The sequence below is a fragment of the Leucoraja erinacea genome, chromosome 7, assembly GCF_028641065.1.
Source record: "Leucoraja erinacea ecotype New England chromosome 7, Leri_hhj_1, whole genome shotgun sequence".
NCBI classification, from domain to species: Eukaryota; Metazoa; Chordata; class Chondrichthyes; order Rajiformes; family Rajidae; genus Leucoraja; species Leucoraja erinaceus.
The window spans coordinates 3,742,010-3,759,163 of record NC_073383.1 but is presented as its reverse complement, the minus strand read 5'-3'; the positions used below and the strand labels follow the sequence as shown (position 1 = coordinate 3,759,163).

Genomic DNA, 17,154 nt, shown 5'->3' with positions numbered 1-17,154 from the left:
CACCTAGCCTACCTGGTATCAATGCTAGTACCTGCCCTTTGATACCATGGGCTCTGATCTTCAGCAGCCTCACCTGGGGCACATTAGCAAAGGTCTTCTGTAAATCACCTCTATCTACCTCGATAAGATCACCTCTCATCTCCCTATGCTCCGTGGATTGCAGTCCTAGCATGCCCAAACTCTCCCTTCTTGCCTTCTTGACCATCTTATCTACCTGTGACACCATTTGCAATCAAAGATGTACCTGCACGCCCAGATACCGCTGTTCTACAACACTCCCCAGAGCACTGCTATTTACTGTGAATGTCCTACGCTTGTAAGACTTACCAAAATGCAATATCTTACATTAAACAGCTGCGTTAAAACGCCATTAATCATTCTTCTGCTCACTTGCCCAACTGATCAAGATCCGGCTGTAACCTTCGTTAACAATCTTCACTATCTACAATGCCACCCATTGTAATTTCATCCGTAACCTTACTAATTCTGTCTTCTACATTCATATCTAATGTGATCTAACCTTTCAAATCTAACCTTTCAAAGCAGCCTACAATGCAGAACCATGTCAAATGCCTTGCTGAAATCCATATTGACAATGTCTACAACTGTTTCGCCATCAGCTTTTTGGTTACATCTACAGAAAACTCAATCAGAATCAGGACACGATCTCCCATGTACAAAAACATGCCAACTATCAGTTCTCCAATCAGCTTTTGTCTATCTAAATGCATGTATATCCTATCACTCAGAATACTGTCGAGTAACCTTCCGACCACAGATGTTAGATTCACTGGCCTATAGTTTCCAGGCATTTTTTTGCAGCCCTTCTTAAATACTGTAGAAGCAAAACATTTGCCACCCTCTAGTCTTCCGGCTCCTCAACAGCTTTTAATGATGACTCAAATCTTTGCAAGGGCTCCTGCAATTTCTTCTGTAGCTCCCCACAGTGTCCTCGGATATGTCTGTTCAGGCCTGCAGGATTTGTCTACCTTCATAAGCGTTAGGACGTTCAGCACCTCCTCGACCTGACTGCCCTCAGGACACTTCCATTGACTGCCCCAAGTTGTCTTTCTTCACGGTAAAAACAGAGAAATACTCATTGAGGACCTTGCCCATCTCCTGTGGCTCCATACAAAGATGGCCGCTTTGAATGCTCTCCCTCCCTTAATGTATTTACAAATTCTCTTTGGATTATCCTTCATGTTATCTGCCAAAGCTCTCTACTGCCATCCTTTTTCCCCTCACGATTTCCTTCATTATTGGGCTCCTCAGTTCCTGGAGCGAGGACACCATGGAATCTCCTCCTGGGATACAATTGCTCCCAGATGCCCATACCTGTCCCATGCCTCCTTCTCTTTCTTGACCAGTCTCAATTTCTCTCATCCTCACAGCTTCTGTATGCCCACCTGCCTTGCCCTTCACACTAACAAGAACATGCATGCCCTGAACTCTAATCACAACATTTTTAAAAGCGATCCACTTTTTGGACGTTCTTTTGCTCCAAACACTTTGAACGAGTTCCTGCTCAATACCATCAATGTTGGCTTGGCCTCAATTTCGAAATGTACTGTAACAGGCAGGCCTGCCCTGTCTTTTTCCATAAGTATCCTAAAGCTAATAGAACAGTGGTTGCTGGTCTCAAAATGGCATGTCCATGAACAGTTCAGCTACCTACCTGCCCCTCCCAATTTCCTAGGAGTTCAGTTTAGTTTATTGTGACATGTACCAAGGTACTGGGACAGTTTCTTCCCAGCTGTTGTCAGGCAACTGTATCATCATACCACAACCAGAGAGCTGTGCTGAACTACTATCTACCTCATTGGTGACCCTCAGCCTATCCTTGATCGGTCTTTGCTGGTTTAACCTTGCACTAAACGTTATCCCCTATAATGTATCTATACACTGTAAATGGATCGATTGTAATCATGTATTGTCTTTCCGCTTACTGGATAGCACGCAACAAAAGCTTTTCACTGTACCTCGGTACACGTGACAATAAACTAAACTGCCACTGTGAGCTCCTGGTACTCGCTCAGCTCCATGGTCTACCATCAAAAGGTGCCTGCTTCATTTGCTGTCCAATAGAGTCAATTGGGGGTGTCCAGAACCAGGGACCACAGTTTAAGAATGAGGAGTAGGCCATTTAGAACGGAGATGAGATATAGAAACATAGAAAATAGTTGCTGGAGGAAGCCATTCGGCCCTTCGAACCAGCACCGCCATTCATTGTGATCATAGCTGATTGTCCACAATCAATAACCCATGCCTGCCTTCTCCCCATATCCCTTGATTCCACTAGCCCCTCGAGTTCTATCTAACTCTCTCTTAAATCCATCCAGTGATTTGGCCTCCACTGCCCTCTATGGCAGGGAATCCCACAAATTCACAACTCTCTGGGTGAAAATGATTTGTCTCACCTCAGTCTTAAATGGCCTCCCCTTTATTCTAACACTGTGGCCCCTGGTTCTGGACTCGCCCAACATTGAGAACATTTTTCCTGCATCTAGCTTGTCCAGTCTTTTTATAATTTTATATTTCTATAAGATCTCCTCTCATCCTTCTAAACTCCAGTGAATGCAAGCCTAGTCTTTTCAATCTTTCCTCATATGACAGTCCCGCCATCCCAGGGATCAATCTTGTGAACCTACGCTGCACTGCCTCAATCACAAGGATGTCCTTCCTCAAATTAGGAGACCAAAACTGTACGCAATACTCCAGATGTGGTCTCACCAGCGCCCTATACAACTGCAGAAGAACCTATTTACTCCTATACTGAAATCCTCTTGTTATGAATAACTTTTTCATCCAGAGAGTTGTGAATCTGTGGAATTCTCTGCCTCTGGAGGCAGTGGAGGCCAATTCTCTGGATGCCTTCAAGAGAGAGTAAGATAGAGCTCTTAAAGATAGCGGAGTCAAGGGATAGGGAGGAAAGGGAGGAAAGTGGTACTGATTGTGGATGATCAGCCATGATCACAGTGAATAGTGGTGTTGGCTTGAAGAGACGAATGGCCTACTCCTCACCTATAGTCTATTGTCTATTGTCGATTGTCGATTTCTGCTCAATTAAAAGGTTCCCCTTTGCTAACGAAAGGAGCAGAAGTTGCTTTAATTGCTTGCGTTCACCAATTAATCACGGACTTTGTTACTTCCAGCTTGTGTCAATCGGTCATATTGAATCCTGTGGCATGGGCCAAGAATGTATTTTCTGATTTACTGTGCGTGTCAGTGGAAGTTTACCATGCTATTAAACCATAAGTGAAATTGATCTTCAATATTCTTCTTCTGAAGTGCACAACACTAGGTGATCCTCGAATACACGGCTTTGTAAGGTGTCAGCCTCACAATCAGAGTGACATTTGCAGAATAACATTATTGATGGGGTTTTCTCTTCTGTTTTTCTACCTTCAGGTGGCTACAATCCTCAGATGATGACAGAAGTTATTGAAGAGGATGAAGATACCTTAGATTATCCAGAGGACCTTCGCTATAGAATGGTTTGCTTTTTGAAAATGTCACCATTATCTACAATAAGATGTTACTTTTGACATTGAACATTTGTGTTATAATGGCGTCTTTAATTACTCTGATTACATTAATTACCAGAGAGATTGGCCAACAATCACCAAGCTCAAGACAAACAAATAAATACAAAAGATAGACACAAAATGTAGCAATGTTACAACATTTTGAGATTTTAAAAATCAAGTCTGTAATTTATCCCATCAGATAAAGCATAAAAAGAAGTTTTTGACACCTAATTCACTTTCATATCTTCAGTATTTAAAAATTTATGGCCATTTTCATACTCAGAAATTAGCATCTTGTTCCCTATTGCTTTTCCATTGACTTAACTCACAAGCTGTGATCGAGGACAGTCAAAAGCCCATAACGTTCTTAAAAATGAAGAGAACGGAAAGAAATGTTCAGTTATTATAGATTGATGCATTCTGAAACAAATATGAAACAATCTTACCTAGATGACTTGAAATTAAAGCATATAATTAGTTAGTTACTTAATTGTAGCTAATTACAAAATTCAATTACTAGATCTAAACATCTATCAATTTCTTAAGAATAGATTAACATTTTTAAATAGCCTAAGTGTCCAAATAACATTCACACAAGAATTCACAATATTACATAATTTTTAAATCTCATTGTCATGGATTTATAGGCCAAATGGAAGGAAGTTTAATACTTGTAAATTAATGGCCATTTAAATCATCTTGCGAGTGGGTTTTTCTGGAACGTTGCGGTTGCGGTGAATTTAAACCCCATGTCGGCAGGAAAAATACTGCCGGTTCGTATGGGGAAAAAATCACCGTTTCGCAAAGTAAAATGTGAATTAAAGGCATCTTAAGGAGCACATTTATACATAAAATAAACGGCTTTCCTTTACCTGTCCCGTACCTGAAATCCCTCCCCGTTGTCGGCATTGACGGCTTTAGAAGCTGATTTTAAAATTACTCCAACGCTGAACTTGTCTGGCGAATTTAAAAAAAAATACACAGAACAGCCATCGGAACAATTCTTCAGCAAAAACTTGCACTCCAACAATATATAATCCAGGACAAGGGAGGAAAAAACGAGTTTTAAACCCCCCCCCCCCCCCCCCCCCCCCCCCCCCCCCCCCCCCATCAAAGGCACCAAAATCGCACACACGGCCAGTGGCAGAACTGCAGTACCGCTGAAGGGAAGTATTATAACACACCTACAAAATGCTGGAGAAGCTCAGCGGCACAGGCAGCATCTCTGGAGAGAAGGAATGGGTGATGTTTCGGGTCAAGACTTGACCAGTCTGAAGAAGGGTCTCAACCCAAAACGTCACCCATTCCTTCTCTCCAGAGATGCTGCCGGTTCCATTCAGTTACTCCAGCATTTTGTGCCTACGGTATAAACCAGATTTTGCAGTTCCTTCCACCAAATCAATACAATACTGTTAAACAGTTACGATGCTAAAGAAAAACTGCTGGAGGAAACTCAGTGGGCCATGCAGCATCCGTGGAGGAAAATGGACAGACAGTCAGTTGGGACCCTTCTGGCTGGGGTGGAAAGCCCATGCGGTTCCGGGATACATAGACAATAGGTGCAGGAGTAGGCCATTCGGCCCTTCGAGCCAGCTGAACTTCAGGTGTGATTCAATTCAATGTGATCATGGCTGATCATCCACAATCAGTACCCCGTTCCTGCCTTCCCCCCACATCTCTTGACACCGCTAGCCCTAAGAACTCTAACTCTCTTTTGAATGCATCCAGTGAATCATCCTCCACTGCTTTCTGAGGCAGAGAATTCCACAGACTCACAACTCTCTGTGTGAAAAGGTGTTTCCTCATCTCATTTCTAAATGGCCTACCCCTTATTCTTAAACTGTGACCCCTGGTTCTGGACTTCCCCAACATCGGGAACATGTTTCTTGCATCTAGCGTGTCCAATCCCTTAATAATTTTATATGTTTCTATAAGATCCCCTCTCATCCTTTTAAATTCCAGTGAATAAGAGCTCAGTCACTCCATTCTTTCATCCTATGACAGTCCCGACATCCTGGGAATTAATCTTGTGAACCTATGCTGCACTCCTTCAATAGCAAGAATGTCCTTGCTCAAATTAGGAGACCAAAACTGCGCACAATACTCCAGGTGTGGTCTCACCAGGGCCCTCACTAGAGCAGAATGACCTCTTTGCCCCTATACTCAATTCCTCTTGTTATGAAGGCCAACATGACATTCACTTTCTTCAATGCCTGCTGTACCTGCACGCTTACTTTCAGTGACTGTTGTACAAGGACACCCAGGTCTCGTTGTACTTCCCTTTTCCCTAACCCAACACCCATTCAGATAATAATCTGCCTTCCTGTTAATGCCACCAAAGTGGCTAACCTAACGTTTATCCGCATTATACTACATCTGCCATGCATCTGCCCACTCACTCAACCTGTTCAAGTCATCCCACATCCTCTTCACAGTTCACACTGCCACCCAGCTGTGTATCATCTGCAAATTTACTCATGGTACTTTTAATTTCTTCATCTAAATCATTAATGTACATTGTAAATAGCTGTGGTCCCAGCACTGAGCCTTGAGGCACCCAACTATCCACTGCCTGCCATTCTGAAAGAGACCCGTTAATCCCTACTCTTTGTTTCCTGTCTGCCAACAAATGTTCTATCCATGTCAGCACTCTACCCCTAATACCATGTGCCCTAATTTTGCCCACTAATCTCCTGTGTGGGACATTATCAAATGCTTTCTGAAAGTCCAGGTACACGACATCCACTGGCTCTCCCTTGTCCATTTGACTTGTTACATCCTCAAAACATTCCAGAGGATTAGTCAAGCATAATTGCAACTTCGTAAATCCATGCTGACTCGGACCGATCCTGTTACTGCTATCCAAATGGGCCACTATTTCATCTTTAATAATTGGCTCCAGCATCTTCCCCACCACCGATGTCAGGATAACTGATCTATAATTCCCTGCTTTCTCTCTCCCACATTTTTTTTTAAATGGGATGCCGTTAGCTACCCTCCAATCCACAGGACCTGATCCTGAATCTATTGAAAATTGGAAAATGATCACCAATGCGTCCACTGTCACCCCTTACTCCCCTTGGAATCTTTCTTCCTCTTTGGAATGAAATGATCCTGCATCTTCTGGATTCTCCCCTAGAAATACCTGCCATTGCTGTTCCAACGTCATCCCTGCTAGGGTCCCCTTTCCAGACAACTTTGGCCAGCTTCTCCCTCATGCCTCCATAGTCCCCTTTGTTCAACTGCAATACTGACACTTCGATTTTACCTTCCGATGCAGGTGGGAAGGACCTGAACATGGGTGGACAAGTCCAAGTATGAGGAGATGAGTCCAGTGGGACAAGAGCTGGCAAAAGCTGTTTGAGCACCTTGGGTAGGATGTAGACATGGACCATGAAGGGTTGGGGAGCTATCAGGTTGGAGGCTGTGCTTCGGACATTGGTGGAAGTGATGAGATGTGTTCTGCTTCGGGAGATGATGGCCTACAATTCAGCAGTGGGGTCATGGTCAAGGGGTTGTATGACAAGGATCTCCTGGTGCTGCCTGATTCCTCTGCTGCCCCTACTGCCTCCGATCCCCCTCTCACAACATCTCACCGCTCACTCCAGGCCCAGCTCTTCTTCTTCCATTGCAGACCTTACCACAACTTTCCCTCAACCCCCCCCCCCCCCCCTTCCATGGTTCTCCCCCCCCCCCCCCCCCATGGTTCTCCCCCCCCCATCCCTGGCCCAGAGTCCTCCAACACTTTGCCACCTTCTAATCCCATGTTGGGCCCCAGCCCCCCTCTGCCGTCTTCACCATCTCTCTGACCCTCCTCCCCCTTCTAATGCTGCGTGGTCAGTACTCAAGTGAGGCCTCACATTCGTATCTCTGCACCGACACGTTCAGGAGTTCTGAGCCTGCCATGATGTCAAGCTCTACTTCCTCCCTCCTCCTCCTCCGTGCCTATACATTCGGTCTACGCTGCCAACTGATGACTCGTTCTCCCGCCTCTTCAGCATTCTACCCCCTCTCAACCTTGTTATTTCCAATTGAAAATGCACCCCTGGCCATCTTGGCTTCTCCACTCCCCCTCACTCCAATCTCAACCCTTTTGAGTGCACACTGCACCGATCGCAGCCTTGTCCCCAAACCTGCTATCAAGGGTGCCATTGGAGTGCAGTGGACTGACCTCTACCTTGCTGAGGCTAGATAATGGCTCTCCCCCCCCCTCCATCCTTCTCCCCTACCTACCCCCCCCCCCCCCCCCATAGAAGGCCCCCCGGCCCTAGAAGCCTCCAACACTCGCCACCTTCAATTCCCCTTGAGCCTGCACCCCCATTCCAACCTCTGCAGTCTTCACCATCTCAGTATCCGACCTGCCTCCTCCCCCCCCCCTGATCCCTTTAGCCACAAGGGCCACATCTAACTCCCTCTTAAATACAGCCAATGAACTGGCCTCAACTACCCTCTGTGGCAGAGAATTCCAGAGATTCACCACTCTCTGTGTGAAAAATGTTTTTCTCATCTCGGTCCTAAAGGATTTCCCCTTTATCCTTAAGCTGTGACCCCTTGTCCTGGACTTCCCCAACATTGGGAACAATCTTCCTGCATCTAGCCTGTCCAACCCCTTAAGAATTTTGTAAGTTTCTATAAGATACCCTCTCAATCTCCTAAATTCTAGAGAGTATAAACCAAGTCTATCCAGCCTTTCTTCATAAGACAATCCTGACATCCCAGGAATCAGTCTGGTGAACCTTCTCTGCACTCCCTCTATGGCAATAATGTCCTTCCTCAGATGTGGAGACCAAAACTGTACGCAATACTCCAGGTGTGGTCTCACCAAGACCCTGTACAGCTGCAGTAGAAACTCCCTGCTCCTATACTCAAATCCTTTTGCTATGAAAGCCAACATACCATTCGCTTTCTACCCCTTGACCATGACCTCACCAGCGTACATGAGGCCACCATATCCAAAAATATCACAGATCTCATTGCTTCTGGCAACGACGGCCTCCAACTTGGTAGTTCCATCAACCCGCACTGCTGCTTTCAACCTCCTATCCAAGGTTCAGAAACAGGGTTACCCTGATAGACTTACTGTTTCTGCCTGTTCTGCCTCTAATTGCATGGACAGTGAGAGGCTTGGATAGAGTGGGTGTGGAGAGGATGTTTCCACTATTGGGAGTGTCCAGAACAAGAGATCATAGCTTCGGCAATAAAGGACGTACCTTTTGGAAGAAGATGAGGAGGAATTTCTTTAGTCAGAGGGTGGTGAATCCGTAGGATTCTTTGCTACAGAAAGCTGTGGAGTCCATGTCGATTAATTTTTTTAAATTCTTGATTAGTACAGTTGTGAGGGGTTATGGGGAGATGGTAGGTGAATGGGGTTAGGAGGGAGAGACAGATCAGCCATGACTGAATGGCGGAGTAGACTTGATGGGCCGAATGGCCTAATTCTGATCCTATCACTTATGACCCAATTAATTAATTTCCTCATATCTGGTATCCAATCCCTTCTCACAAACATCCGAGGCAATTCAAATGCTCTCCACCCCAGTTGGAAGATGGATCCCAACTCAAAATGTTGCCTGTCCATTTCCCTCCACAGTCCTGCTTAGTTCCTCCAGCGGTTTGTTTTTGCTTGTTTCGTGCATCTACAGTCTTTAGTGCCTGCTATGCTGAAGATGCAAAACTCTGATTAAGGGTTTTCTATTGAAGACATGAGGAACTGCAGATGGTGGAAATTGGAGCAAAACACAAAATGCTGGAGTAACTCAATGGATCTGTCAGCATCTGTAAAGGGAACGAATAAGCAACGTTTTGTTTCGGAATCATTCTTTAGACTGAATATTGTTTTCTTAAAGAAACAAATACGGAAGTAAATTTGAATTGAAAAGTCATTACGATGTTTTCTACTTTGTATTCCCAAGTAGCGTAGAAATAAACGCCTGCTTTCAGTCCATCATTTCGACTTTGATATGGATTCAGAATACCCTGCCCAGTCTCGCCGCCAGTCTCTCCAGCTTCCATCACCACATTATGATGGGAATGACTTCCAGGTAACTCCCGCAATTCTTCAGCTGCACTGCAACTTTTTCCAGCTGTGTACACAGACAAATGTGCTCTATCAGTAGATTCCTGAACTTTACAGACCAGCCATTGGCTGAGTTTAGATCTAAATTAGCTAATATTAAGTTGGCATCTTAATATAAGGTCATAATATAATATGACTCAACATATCTCAATAGAGCTCAATATAAGGTCATAAGTGATAGGAGCAGAATTAGGCCATTCGGCCCATCAAGTCTACTCCACCATTCAATCATGGCTGATCTCTCTCTCTCCCTGTTAACCCCATTCTCCTGCCTTTTCCCTATAACCCCTGACACCCGCACTAATCAATAATCTACCTATCTCTGCCTTAAAAATATCCATTGACTTGGCCTCCACAGCCTTCTGTGGCAAAGAATTCTACAGATCCACCACCCTCTGACTAAAGAAATTTCTCCTCACCTCCTTCCTAAAATAATGTCCTTTAATTTTGAGGCTATGACCTGTGGTCCTCGACTCTCCCACTAGTGGAAACATCCTCTCCACATTCACTCTATCCAAGCCTTTCACTATTCGGTACGTTCCGCCCACATCCTTCTGTACTCCAGCGAGTACAGGCCCATTGCCAACAAACGCTCATCATAAGTTAACCCACCCATTCCTGGGATCATTCTTATCACCCTCCCCGAGGCCATTCAAATGCTGTCCACCCCAGTCAGAAGATGGATCCCAACTCAAAATATCGCCTGTCTATTTCCCTCCACAGTCCTGCTTAGTTCCTCTAGCGGTTTGTCTTTGCTCGTTTCCAGCATTTACAGTCTTTAATGCCTACAATGCTGAAGATTGACTGTTAACTATAGATCACAACAAGTTGTACAATATATCTCATGCAAAAAAAAACATTGAATGTCATGGCATGGAAGTTAAACTCAGGCGCATTCTAAAAAGCCCACCTGGGATTGATTTAGATGAAAAATATGAAGTACATTGTGTATTGAAAAATATATTCCACAATATAAATCTTGATTACTTCCACTTGCCATATCTAGTTTTCATTGCTAGATAAGAGCATAAGAAGTCGAAGCAGTGGTAAGTCTTTTGACCCCTTACATTTGCTCTACCATTCAAAACGATCATTCAGATCCTTTACCTCTGCAGTACTCCATAGATGTGATGGGTTTTCACTATCTAACCCCAAACGGCTTAGGGGTGACCTCAGTTCTCCATCACAACAGCAGAAACTGACCTATGTTCAAGATGTTTCTTGTGAATTAAGATAAGCTTCTGACCCCTACACTTGGCTAATCACCTTGCCACTATCAAGAGATACAAGATAGACACAAAATGCTGGGGTAACTCAGCGGGACAGGCAGCATCTCTGGAAAGAAGGAATGGGTGACGTTTCGGGTCGAGACCCTTCCTCAGACTGAAACAATACTGACCATGACTGCCTTAAAATTCCAAACTAATTAAGTTATGCAACTCACGTGGCCTGGTCAATAGTGTTGTAAAACATCACACACCAATGATGTTAATTACCTAAGTACCGTCTGTGTCTCTCGATCCCCTTTCCCCTGACTCTCAGTCTAAAGAAGGGTCTCGACCCGAAACGTCACATGCCTTTTCTCCAGAGATGCTGCCTGACCCGCTGAGTGACTCCAGACTTGTGACTATCGTTGCTGTTAACAGCACTTTTTTTCAAATCATCGTATTATGGCGGGCGAATAAATTAACTCGTACAGTGGGACGGGCCCATGACTAAATTCTATATTTGGTTAGTTCCATACTTCCATGAGATTTCTCCCCTGACCTTCATATTTTACGGGGCATTGCAATGAATTAGGATTTTATGATTCAAATTAGTAATGTACATTCAGTTAGCATTTTAATACAAAATTCATTATGGAATGTCTTTGGTGTCCTTAAACTAAACAACAAAGGAAATTATTCCGCCAACTGATTCGATGCCAGCTTTCAGGAAAAACATCTATTCAATTAAGTTGCTTTTACCTGTTCCCCTTTCAAAGCTCTGATTAAGGTTTTTCTATTGGAGACATGAGGAACTGCAGATGTTGGAAATTGGAGCAAAACACAAAATGCTGAAGTCACTCAATGGATCTGACAGCATCTGCAGAGAAAATGGATAAGCAACGTTTTGTTTCGGAATTATTCTTTAGACTGAATATTGTTTTCTTAAAGAAACAAATACGGAAGTAAATTTGAATTGAAAAGTCATTACGATGTTTTCTACTTTGTATTCCTCAGCAGCGTAGAAATAAACGCCTGCTTTCAGTCCATCATTTCGACTTTGATATGGATTCAGAATACACTGCCCAGTCTCGCCGCCAGTCTCTCCAGCTTCCATCACCACATTATGATGGGAATGACTTCCAGGTAACTCCCGCAATTCTTAAGCTGCACTGCAACGTTTGTGTACACAGACAATGTGCTCTATCAGTAGATTCCTGACCTTTATAGACCAGGTATTTGCTGAGTTTCGATCCTTACTGATGCTGAATTAGCTAATATTAAGTTGGCATCTCTAAACTCAATACAAGGTCAGAAGTGATAGGAGCAGAATTAGGCCATTCGGCCCATCAAGTCTACTCCACCATTCAATCATGGCTGATCTCTCTCTCCCTGTTAACCCCATTCTCCTGCCTTTTCCCCATATCCCCTGACACCCGCACTAATCAATAATCTGTCTATCTCTGCCTTAAAAATATCAATTCACGGCCTCCACAGCCTTCTGTGGAAAAGAATTCCACAGATTCACCACCATCTGACTAAAGAAATCCCTCCTCATCTCCTTCCTAAAATAATGTCCTTTAATTATGAGGCTTGACCTCTGATCCCAGACTCTCCCACTAGTGGAAACATCTTTTCCATTTCCACTCTATCCAAGCCTTTCACTATTTGTATGCTTCAATGGCCCCCACCTCTCATCCTTCTAAACTCCAGCGAGTACAGGCCAAGTGACGACCAATGCTCATCATAAGTTAATCGACTCATTCCCGGGATCATTCTTGTAAACCTCCTCGGGACCTTCTCCAGAGTCAGCACATTCTTCCTCAGATATGATGCCCAAAATTGCTCACAATATCAAAGCATGTGCACTGGAATCACACATTCACCATATGAGGAGGTCACTGTGTGTGCGTCATATCACCACTTGATCTTTAATTGACCTGTCCAATTTGCCCACCGCCCGCCTGCTCGTCTCAAATATTGCAAATGTTCATTTACAAATTATGCATCCAAATATTTTTGAAAAGTATTTATGAAAATAATTTTTGAATTCCCGTCATCTTTTGCCAATTATTTCTGATTTTAATAAAATCTCCCATGACCCCTTTGCTTGCTTTGCCCATTATTTTGTTTAGTTTAGCGATACAGCGTGGAAACAGACCCTTTGGCCCGCCTAGTCCACGCCAACCAGCGACCCCTGCACACTAACACTATCCTACACACACTTGGGACAAGTTTACAATTACTCTAAGTCACTTGACCTACAAAGCTGTACGTCTTTGGAGTGTGGGAGGAAAACGACGATCTCGGAGAAAACCCATGCAGGTCACGGGGAGAACGTACAAACTCTGTACAGACAGCACCCGTAGTCAGGATCGAACCCTGATCTCTGGTAAGGCAGCAACTCTACTGCTGCACCACTATGCCGGACATTTAAAGTCAGTATACTCATTTGCTAGCTGCTTTCCTGGTCCTGACTTTTTTAAATTTAATCCATTCGTAGTTTCTGAAAATGCTTATTTATAAGGCACCATCAAACGTGTCCCTGGTGCCTCCCCACATTCTAGCACCCTCAATAAGTCAGGGTGACAAGGTGACGAAACCCTCTTTGGAAAGGCCAGGTAGTGGCTGACTCCATTGCATCTGTACACAAACAGAAGGCAGTGCCTTCAGAGGTTGACAACCGAGAGACAGGGCTAGCCCCAGACTGGTTTGTGCCTTCAATGTCACACCGCATAATTTGTTTGCTTGCCTCTATATACGGTTTTAACCATAGATTTTCGAATTGTCTTATCATTTTGCGTGGGTTTAGAAAAACAATGAGATTTTCGAGTGAGTAAACTGAAGTTAGAATTAAGGCAGTGGAATGAAGGGGGGAAATGTATTTCTCTTTTTAATATGCATGAAAGCAGCAAGGCAAAATGTGAAAGCAATAATATTGTTTCCAAAGCACACATCATTGGTTTCACAAACATTCCTGCAGAATTTACACATGGCTGCTTCTGCAGCCCATAAAGCTAACACTTTGATAGACCAAGTCCTTCCAACGAATTTTATGACTCTCAGTATGAACATTGTCATTCAAGAAAATGATGTATTTTACCACTCAAGGGTCAAGGGACTCTATAACTCATCCCAGAGGCATGGGTGCGCCAAGGCAGAGGTTAAATAGCAACCAGATGAAACTATAATACAAGCCCCAGATGAAACTATAATACAAGCCCCAGATGAAACTATAATACAAGTCTCCACATCCAGTTAGTTAGCCGGTTTAGTTTATTGTCACGTGTACCAAGGTATAGTGAAAAGCTTTTGTTGCATGCTATCCAGTCAGCAGAAAGACAATACATGATTACGATTGAGCCATTTACAGTGTGTAGATACATGATAAGGGAATAACGTTTAGTGCAAGGTAAAGCCAGCAAAGTCCGATCAGGGATAGTCTGAGGGTCACCAAAGAGGTAGATAGTAGTTCAGCATTGCTCTCTGGTTGTGGTAGGATGGTTCAGTTGCTGATAACAGCTGGGAAGAAACTGTCCCTGAATCTGGAGGTGTGCGTTTTCACACTTCTGTACTTTTTGCCGATGGGAGAGTGGAGAAGAAGGAGTGGCCAGGGTATGAATGGTCCATGATTATGCCGCTGGCCTTGCTTGAGGTGTAACTGGAGCCAATGGGAGGGTTGGTTTGTGTGATGGTCCGGGCTGCGTCCACAATTCACTGCCATTTCTTGTGGTCTCGGATGGAGCTGTTCCCAAACCAAGCTGTGACGCATGCCGATAAACTGCTTTCTATGGTGCATCTGTAGAGGTTGATGAGAATTGTAGGTGACACGCCGAACTTCCCAAGCTTGCAGTTGTAATGAACATACGCAGCTAATCTATTAATAGGAGATAAGTTACTGGTAAATATTTCCTCTGCACCATTTTGTTTTATATTCAGCCTTGGGATCTGAGCATTGGGAGCAGGACTGGAATTAGTCCATCCCTAGTTGCCCTTGAGAGGATTGTGTTGAGCCACCTTCTTGAGCAGTTGCATTCCCACAGATCTGTTGGGGAGGCAGTTCCAGAGCAGGATGGGAACATTCAGATGGTGGATTTCCAATATGCCTGGTGGTCGATATGCTGTGGATGTAGACTGGCAATGCATTTATTAGATGCTACACTCTCCAACCACTTGTGCTACTGGTGGATAGAAAGTCTATTTAAACTGGATGTAGGAAGGAACTGCAGATGCTGGTTTAAATCGAAGATAGACACAAAATGCTGGAGTAACTCAACGGGAGAGGCAGCATCTCTGGAGAGAAGAAATGGGCGACGTTTCGGGTCGAGACCCTTCTTCAGACTGGAGAAGGGTCTGACATTCTCGACCTGAAACGTCACCCATTCCTTCACTCCAGAGATGATGCTTGTCCCGCTGAGTTACTCCAGCATTTTGTGTCTATCTTGTACTCAAAGGGTAGTTGATGAATTAGAAACATAGAACATAGAAACATAGAACATAGAAAAATAGGTGCAGGAGGAGGCCATTCGGCCCTTCATGCCAGCACAGCCATTCATTGTGATCATGGCTGATCGTCCCCAATCAATAACCCGTGCCTGCCTTCTCCCCATATCCCTTGACTCCACTGGCACCTAGAGCTCTATCTAACTCTCTCTTAAATCCATCCAGTGATTTGGCCCCCACTGCCCTCTGTGGCAGGGAATTCCACAAATTCACAACTCTTTGGGTGAAAAAGTTTTTTCTCACCTCAATCTTAAAGGCCTCCCCTTTATTCTAAGACTGTGGCCCCTGGTTCTGGACTCGCCCAACATTGGGAACATTTTTCCTGCATCTAGCTCGTCCAGTCCTTTTATAATTTTGTATGTTTCTATAAGTCCCCCTCATCCTTCTAAACTCCAGTGACTACAAGCCTAGTCTTTTCAATCTTTCTTGGTTCCAGCTGGTTATTCCTGTAGACATACACAGCACTCATACTGATACTGATACTGATAGGCACGAGAATCACAGTGTCTCGGAAGTGATGGCTTCATTCCATTGGGAATTCCCTTGAAAATGTAATTACATTCTTGATGTTGTACCTGGCAATAACTTCTGTGCCCTCTGGTTGTAGACTTTGGCAGAGACCATTATTTCTTCTGCTTCATTTCCATTTTTGTGGCAGTCATTTTCGGAGTTGTCTTCTTCTGGCAACGGTGCAGCGGGAGGAGGTTCCAGGAAAGGATCCTTGGTTGAAAACCCTGAGCTTTCCTCTGTATTTCGAAGCATTCTGCAGGAGAAAAGTCAGAACTATATACAAGATCAACTGTTCAACCCAGGAGTCCGATTTGAAATTAATACAAGGAGGAAAAGCTTGGATAAACTGTTTAACAACGGTATGCTTGCAGTTCTTTCATTATATTTATTTTGCATGCTTAGTTATAGATGCTATTGTTACATAAGTATATATTATTAAGTAAGATCCAAAGTTAGTAATTAGTTATCTAGACCAGGTTTGACATCCACATCCATTCCTACTTGGAATTCAAAATTTCCAATTATTTAATGTCCATTATGCCTGGCAAAAGCTGGTATTTATTTTGCAATTATGTGCCCTTAAATAGATAGTGGTGAGCTGCCTTCTCCTTCAATCTCTGTCATTCTGATGGTGACAATACTCACACTGCATTCAGTTACAGAACTGGATATTAACCCAACAGCATTATGTGAGTGATTGAGAGAAATTCTTTTTGCTGAAGGATTTCCCGAGGTCTAGATCCTTACTGTACCTGAAAAATATAGGCTTGGGAAAAATCCTTCCAAAAGTTTATATCAATCACACACATTTTCGGGATTCCAGCACAGTACAATTAAAGGGTAAATTTAACAAATAGATGCATTCAAAAAATATTTGGAACTTAAAAAATGCAATGATTAATAGGATTAAGAAAATACAAGGAACCGAAAAAAAATAAGCCAAAAGTTTTAATATTCTGCAAAACATTCTGAAGCTCCTAAATAATTTCCTTCCAGTCAAACACAGGGGGAAGAGATGACTTGTAACTGCCATCACCTGGAGCACAGGATTCTTTAAATGCAAATTGTAACAACAAGGCATACTCCCCAGATTTTCATTCAAACGCTGAATGTCCTACTTATTTGTCCTATTATACTGAGTGCAAATCCTTGGACCTCTTACACAAGAGGATATCAAACCCGGGGAACCTCCCACCAAATTAGTGTGTGGTCATTCAATAGGTGTTTCTATGCAATTTCTCACCCTTCTTTGTTTTCCATTCCTTAATATCTACAGTAATATATCATTGCACGGGAATTCACCCTGTATGTTACCACATTTGGCGCATATTCA

The 17,154-nt window shown here is 43.6% G+C and overlaps 1 protein-coding gene across 2 annotated transcripts in view; it reads left to right on the top strand.

Annotated features, from left to right (window-relative positions):
• The window catches only part of LOC129698578 (melanophilin-like), a 100,770-nt gene that overhangs the window by 37,588 nt on the left and 46,028 nt on the right, over positions 1-17,154 (top strand). For both annotated transcript variants that reach the window (XM_055637666.1, XM_055637665.1), the window contains 4 exons: positions 3,409-3,494; positions 9,443-9,568; positions 11,826-11,954; positions 15,970-16,180. In XM_055637666.1, the coding sequence (XP_055493641.1) occupies positions 3,409-3,494; positions 9,443-9,568; positions 11,826-11,954; positions 15,970-16,180 (552 nt within the window). The remainder of the gene's footprint in view (positions 1-3,408; positions 3,495-9,442; positions 9,569-11,825; positions 11,955-15,969; positions 16,181-17,154) is intronic.